The 7,500-nt window shown below is 39.5% G+C and overlaps 2 protein-coding genes across 4 annotated transcripts in view; one reads left to right on the forward strand and one right to left on the reverse strand.

Moving 5' to 3' along the window:
* The window catches only part of tec (tec protein tyrosine kinase), a 12,083-nt gene extending 8,407 nt beyond the window's left edge, over positions 1-3,676 (reverse strand). The window contains exons 1-5 of one of the 3 annotated variants that reach the window (XM_060894855.1): positions 3,548-3,676; positions 2,194-2,363; positions 1,924-2,028; positions 1,684-1,765; positions 509-634 (exon numbers count right to left, since the gene is read on the reverse strand). In XM_060894855.1, coding sequence (XP_060750838.1) covers positions 509-634; positions 1,684-1,765; positions 1,924-2,028; positions 2,194-2,331 — 451 coding nt within the window. In that variant the 5' untranslated portion in view covers positions 2,332-2,363; positions 3,548-3,676. Of the gene's footprint in view, positions 1-508; positions 635-1,683; positions 1,766-1,923; positions 2,029-2,193; positions 2,446-3,245; positions 3,513-3,547 lie in introns of those variants that run through there. The other 2 variants (XM_060894854.1, XM_060894856.1) reach the window with 2 other exon arrangements.
* Positions 3,677-7,498: 3,822 nt separating this feature from the next.
* The window catches only part of txk (TXK tyrosine kinase), a 7,916-nt gene continuing 7,914 nt past the window's right edge, over positions 7,499-7,500 (forward strand). Inside the window, exon 1 of the mRNA XM_060894624.1 lies at positions 7,499-7,500. This exon is cut by the window's right edge and continues 133 nt beyond it. The gene's annotated coding sequence lies outside the window, so the exon portion shown is untranslated.

The raw sequence follows: 7,500 nt of genomic DNA on the forward strand, positions 1-7,500 counted from the left end.
TGTTTGTGTGTATAAGTATATGTGTATATGTGTATGTGTGTGTGTGTATATGTGTGTGTCTGTCTATTTGTGTTTGTGTGTATATGTATATGTGTATATGTGTATATGTGTGCGTGTGTGTATATGTGTGTGTCTGTATATTTGTGTTTATGTGTATATGTGTATGTGTATGTGTGTGTGTATGTGTATATATGTGCATGTGTGTTTATGTGTGTGTCTATGTGTGTGTGTGTTTGTGTGGGGGCATGTGGTAGCCTAGTGGTTAAGGTGTTGGGCTACCAATCGGAAGGTTGTGAGTTCCATCCCAGGTCCACCAAGCTGCCACTGTTGGGCCCCTGAGCAAGGCCCTTAACCCTCAATTGCTCAGTTGTATAAAAATGAGATAATGTAAGTTGCTCTGGATATGTGTGAATGCGTGTGCGTGTGTGTGTGTTGTGTGTGTGTGTGTTGTGTGTATGTGTGTATGTGTATGTGTGTCTGTATGTGTGTTGTGTGTGTGTTGTCTCACTGTCTCCGAACAAGTTGTACTCCTCACAGCCCTGAGCGAGTTTATCCTCCTGACCACAACAGAGCCACTCCCCCTGCCAGAACTGAGGGTGGAACTTAGCCATCACTTGAGGATTGTTCTTTATCTCTGCAAAGTAATAAACAAAGTGCTTTAGTTCAAGGTCAGAATCGTATGTAACCTTAGACACGCCTCTGTTTTACATAAACTCCGCCCTACGCTCATCTTCACCAATGATAATCCCCTGTAATGTGTCTCTCATGGTGTGAAACAAAACATCTAAACACTAAAGGATTCAGACACACACTCGTCTCTGAACGTGTTTACACTCTTATGTTTTTGGGAACTGATTACATGTAGGAACTAAATCTGTGAGCTAAAGAATCGTCTGAACTGCACAGAAATGAGAAATCCATATTTAAATGTTGTTTGTTGAAGTCACAACTGCACAATATGAACTCTGTAAATGGAGATGTGATGGAATGAGATCTAACATCTGATGTAACCAAATCATCATGTTACAAAACTCAGTTCTTACAAATTCTAGCTATCAGGATTTCCCATTGTTACTGAAGCAGCTGCTCCTGATTACACTTAATACTAGTTTATCAGTTAAATGATCAGTGACTGTAATAAACTGCCTCTTTACTCACTGCAGGTCATGTGGGCGGAGCCACAGATTCTCAGTCTTCTATAACTGAATAATAATAATAATAATAATAATAATAATAATAATAATAATAATAATAATAATAATAATAATAATAATAATAAAGATCTGAGGATGAAATGATTAGTGATTTTCATCTTGATGGAACATAAACTCTGTGCTTCCTCTTTCAGTTACTTACTTTTGTTCTTCTTTTAAACACATGACTGCATTAGAACACACACACACACACACAGTAGAAAGTGATTTCCAACAGACCTTGAAAGCCAGATGTGATATTGCCAGACCATGAAATTAATGAACTAACTGTCATGGTAACTGTATGTGTGTGTGTGTGTGTGTGTGTGTGTGTGTGTGTGTGTATGTGTGTGGTGTGTGTGTGTGTGAGTGTGTGTGTGCGTTTATGTGTGTGTGAGTGTGTGTGTGGTGTGTGTGCGTGCGTGTGTATGTGTGTATGTGTTGTGTGTCTGTGTGGTGTGTGTGTGTGTGTGTGTGTGTGTAAACTGACCCTCCTTCATGTTTTGTACCCATACACTCCTGCTTTCATTACTGGGAGCAAATATATACAATGTGTTTGTATCGTAAACCACCTAGAGAGAGAGAGAGAAAATAAAAGTGTGAGGAAAAAAAAGGAGAGACAGAAAGAGAATAAGAGGTATGAATGTATGTGTGTGTGTGTATGTGTGTGTGTGTGTGTGTGTGTGTGTGTGATGATTAGTTAAAGTCACAGTGCACAATACTGATTTACCTGGAAGGGGTATTTATTGTCACATGGGATGACCAGACCTCCATTTTTTACAATCTCAACACACCTGACACGCTGCAGGTCAATGGAGCCCTTCTTGAACTTCTTCTACACACACACACACAAACACACACACACACACACACACACACACACACACATACACTGAATTTCTAAATAGCAGAAACATTCGTCCATTGTAAATAAAGTCCATGAATAATATAAGTGAGAAGTGAAGCATTATGTACAGCAGTGAGACGAGCGAGTGCTGACCTCGATGCGTCCCTCATAGTACGTCAGTTTGGTCTTCGTGAGGACAAAAACTCGCTCTTTGTAGTTGAGTGGTGAAGTTCGTTTCTTCTGCTGTGATCGTTTGATCAGAGTCTCCTCTAAAATCACTTCGAAACTCATCTCTCTGCTCTACACACATGTGTATTGGCCATCTACATCACACACACACACAAACACACACACACACACTCACACAGGTGGGCTGAGGAGACATCAGGTCAGAGTTGTAACAATCTGTGAAAACATAAACACTGCACGAGTCTCTGTAGAGAACCGTCTGTAGACGTGACTACATCAACAATTAAGAAAAAATAAAAAAACATACAAAACAATGACAGAATAAACATCAGAATAAAAAGCAAAAAGTGTGTTTTCAGTCTTGAAGTGAAAACTGTAACACACTTTGTGGTCCAGCAGGTCAGAGAAACAAAGCTTTAAACACAATCAGGAAATTTTTCATCCTGTACCATAAAGTATTCTGTACATTTATTTAACAGGCAGATTTACAGGAGACACAACATGAATACGGAGTACAAATAAAATGGGAACGATCTGTTGAAATAATACAGCGTTTAAATCACATTATTTACTGTAAATATAAAGTACTTTACAGTAAAAACCCTCATGGAGCTGAGACGCTATACAGAAAACACCAGTCTAACACCAGACAGTTAACACTCACTACAGTTAACACTCACTACAGTTAACACTCCCTACAGTTTACACTCAGCTACACAAGAGGAAAAAAATCTTCTGAACAAAACGTTCCTTGTAAACACTACAGACATTAAATAGTTCAGATTCTTTTAAATCAAATATAAATCAATGTTTATTAATTAAACCCTTTAAATGTTACTTCAACCGTTAAAACTAAAGGTGTGTGTTGATTAAATATGTCCTACATTCCCAGCTGTACGCTCTTTATTAGTGTTTATTTTTGTATTCAGGTCATTTACCTGTTGATTTGAATTCTTAAGCACATGGCATTTATTACAGCATAATGAAGCCTGTAGCTGGTAATTAACAATACTTACTGTATTTGACCTTCTGTGTCTCCTCTGTCACTGCTGTACACATATAAAACGCACTCACACTGATTTAGTGTTTATTATTATTGAAAATCTGTGTTAGTTCTTATTAGTTCAGCTCATCGTCCCTACAGTACATCAGTCTAAAGTGTTGCTTTTAAAGCTCAAAGTTCTCAAAGTGTGTGTGAAGGTTTACTGAGTAACTCAGACAGAGACACTGAGTACCAGACTCTCACTCTCACACACTTCACACACCTCTCACACACACACACATATCATTCCTAATGGAAAATAAATAAGTGTTTTACCTCAGTGTTTCAGTTGCACTGTGAGACGTTTCAACTCTAACTGCACTCTGCAACCAGGAAGTGACTAACAGGAGTCCAGCACACAGCTGCTTTCAGAACGGAAGTTCCTGTGTGTGTGTGTGTGTGTGTGTGTGTGTGTGTGTGTGTGTGTGTGTGTGTGTATTGGGTATGGGGAGAAATCACGTGTGAGAGAGATTAAGGCAAAGTGTGTATGCTGGCTTCTGTGGGCACACACACAATATGTTTGTGTGTGTGTGGGTGTGTGTTTGTGTGTGTGTGTGTGTTGTGGTCTTTCTACACTGCTTCTAATTTGACTAGCAAATAAGTACATAATCTCTCTCTCAAATTAAAAAAATATCATTTCTAGCCATGATAGATTGGAATGTTTGTATAATAATAATAATAATAATAATAATAATAATAATAATAATAATAATAATAATAATAATAATAACCGTATGTGGTCATTTAAAGTGCTTTATGAGCCTCAGAGGAGATTATAACATAAATATAATCTGTTTATCCAAAATTAATACTAAAGGAAGAGTGCAGGTGTGTGTATGTGAGTGTGTGTGTGTGTGTGTGTTTGTGTGAGTGTGTGTGTGTTTGTGTGAGTGTGTGTCTGTGTGAGTGTGTGTGTGTGTGTATGTGAGTGTGTGTGTGTATGTGTATGTGAGTGTGTGTGTCTTTGTGAGTGTGTGTGTGTGTTTGTGTGAGTGTGAGTGTGTGTGTGTTTGTGTGCGTGTGTGTGTTTGTGTGAGTGTGTGTGTGTGTGTGTTTGTGTGAGTGTGTGTGTGTGTTTGTGTGAGTGTGTGTGTGTTTGTGTGAGTGTGTGTGTTTGTGTGAGTGTGTGTGTGTGTTTGTGTGAGTGTGTGTGTTTGTGTGAGTGTGTGTGTGTGTGTTTGTGTGAGTGTGTGTGTTTGTGTGAGTGTGTGTGTGTTTGTGTGTGTGTGTGTGTTTGTGTGAGTGTGTGTGTGTTTGTGTGAGTGTGTGTGTTTGTGTGAGTGTGTGAGTGTGTGTGTGTTTGTGTGAGTGTGTGTGTTTGTGTGAGTGTGTGTGTGTGTTTGTGTGAGTGTGTGTGTGTGTGTTTGTGTGAGTGTGTGTGTGTTTGTGTGTGTGTTTGTGTGAGTGTGTTTGTGTGAGTGTGTGTGTGTGTTTGTGTGTGTGTGAGTGTGTCTGTGAGTGTATGTGTGAGTCTGTGTGTTTGTGTGAGTGTGTGAGTGTGTTTTTGTGTGTGTGAGTGTGTTTGTGTGTTTGTGTGTGTGTGTGTGTTTGTGTGACTGAGTTGTGTGAGTGTGTGTCTGTGAGTGTGTGTCTGTATATGAGTGTGTCTGTGTGAGTGAGTTTGTGTGTGCGTGTGTGTGTGTGTGTTTGTGTGTTTGTGTGAGTGAGTGTGTGTGTGTGTTTGTGTGAGTGTGTATACATACTATAGAAACTGTGTGTGTTCCCCGTGTAATGAGATCAAAAAGTAAATGTATGAGACATTTTGTAAGTTCCAGCTTGTGAACATTAGATCACACAAAGCACTTATTATAAATGAAACCAGACAACATCATTACTGACTCTGTCTTACTGAAACTGGGATTAAACCAAACGATTACATCGGGCTAAATGTGTCTACGTCATCAGGTTATATCTATAAGTATGAGCCTCGTCAGACTGGTGGTGGAGGTGGTGTTAACACTATCTTTAGTGATTACCTCACTGTTACCCAGACAACACAATGTAGATTTTATTATTTTAAAGTGCTTGTTCTTAATGTCACACTCTCGCACATGCACACGAAAAACTCCCTGATGTCTCTTGCTCTAGCGACCGTGTACAGACCCCCAGGGCCCCGAGGGCCCTACACTGATGTTCTTAGAGAATTTGCAGATTTTCTTTCAGACCTTTTGGTTAATTTTGATAAAGTGTTAATTGTAGGAGACTTTAACGTTCACGTTGACGACACAAACGATGCTTTAGGACTCACATTTATGGACTTATTAAACTCATTTGGACTTAAACAAAACATCACTAGAGCAACACATCGTCTTAATCACACACTAGATTTAATAATATCACACAGAATAGATTTAGTCACTGATATAGATATCATACCTCAAAGTGATGACATCACAGACCATTACCTCATACTGTTCACACTACCTGTAGAACAGACTAACTGTGTCTCACCACGTTATCGACTCAGTAGAACTATTATTCTGACCAGTAAAGACAGATTCACTAATAACCTGCCTGATCTGTCTGGACTTCTTACTGTACCCTTAAACACAAACCATCTAGATGTAATGACTAACAGCATAGACACTATATTCACTAGTACATTAGACACTGTTGTCCCATCAGATTACAGAAGGTTAGAGATAAAACACCTGAACCGTGGTATAATAGTCATACTCACACCCTCAAGAGAGAAACAACCTGTAACCTCGAGTGAAAGTGGAGAAAAACTAAATTAGAGGTGTTTAGAATTGTGTATAAGGACAGTATGTATGCAGTATGGACACAGAGATGATTCTGTGTTTAATGTCCTGAGCCACTGTGGAGGTAACATCACACTGTGGAGGTAACATCACACTGTGGAGGTAACATCACACTGTGGAGGTAACATCACTCTGTGGAGGTAACATCACACTGTGGAGGTAACATCACTCTGTGGAGGTAACATCACACTGTGGAGGTAACATCACACTGTGGAGGTAACATCACACTGTGGAGGTAACATCACACTGTGGAGGTAACATCACACTGTGGAGGTAACATCACTCTGTGGAGGTAACATCACACTGTGGAGGTAACATCACTCTGTGGAGGTAACATCACACTGTGGAGGTAACATCACTCTGTGGAGGTAACCACACTGTGGAGGTAACATCACACTGTGGAGGTAACATCACACTGTGGAGATAACCACACTGTGGAGGTAACATCACACTGTGGAGGTAACATCACACTGTGGAGGTAACATCACACTGTGGAGGTAACATCACACTGTGGAGGTAACATCACACAGAACGGGGAGCTCCCATGAAACTCATGGTCCTAGCAACACGGTCCACATACCCACACTTTTAGACAAACATCATCACAGCAGAAGACCATGAAGTTCACAGCAGAAGTGATGACCTACATTGTCTCCAGCCCTTTGTCAGGAGGTCCATCATTCAAGCCCTGGAGAAGGTCTGTGACCTAACTGATGCTTCCCTCACTGTCTGCCCACACACAAAGATCCAGCTAGATGTAGAGATGACTGAGATGAGTTTATTTTTATTTTTATCCTGTACTGTAGACGTGTGTAAGGTTCTGAATCTGACTGTATGAACCATGAGTGACATGAGGTGCCAAAATGGGGTTTTGTTCAATTGTAAAGTTTTGAATAAAGTGTTTTGTCCTGCAAAAGATCTGCGATGTTCTGATAAAATAAATAAAATTAAAAAACCTGTAATCAACACCTTCAGAGTCAATCATTTAACCAGATTGTGCTGGAATTATCCAATAATTAACTACAATGTAGTATGAATAATAATAATAATAATAATAATAATAATAATAATAATAATAATAATAATAATAATAATATTTTACAACTACAATTTGCTCCATCAGTCCACAAGGGGGCAATACACATTGCTATTCATGAAAAAAGGAAGCAACTAACTTCAGAAGCTGAGTCTCTCTATACACAAGTGTGTGTGTGTGTGTGTGTGTGTGTGTGTGTGTGTGTGTGTGTGTGTATTGTGCTTTTTATTCTTTGGTGTGTGTGTGTGTGTGTGTGTGTTGTGTCTGTCTCTTTCTGTGTTGCTCAATTTTCTCATATTCCTATCTCACATCCTGTGTGTAATATACCCAGTGTCTGAGTGCATGTATGTGTGTATGTGTGTATGTGTGTGTGTGTTTGTGTGTGTGTGTTTGTGTGTGTGTGCGCACATCCTACGTCATCCTGTTCTGCT

The sequence above is a fragment of the Tachysurus vachellii genome, chromosome 19 (assembly GCF_030014155.1).
Source record: "Tachysurus vachellii isolate PV-2020 chromosome 19, HZAU_Pvac_v1, whole genome shotgun sequence".
Classification (NCBI taxonomy): domain Eukaryota; kingdom Metazoa; phylum Chordata; class Actinopteri; order Siluriformes; family Bagridae; genus Tachysurus; species Tachysurus vachellii.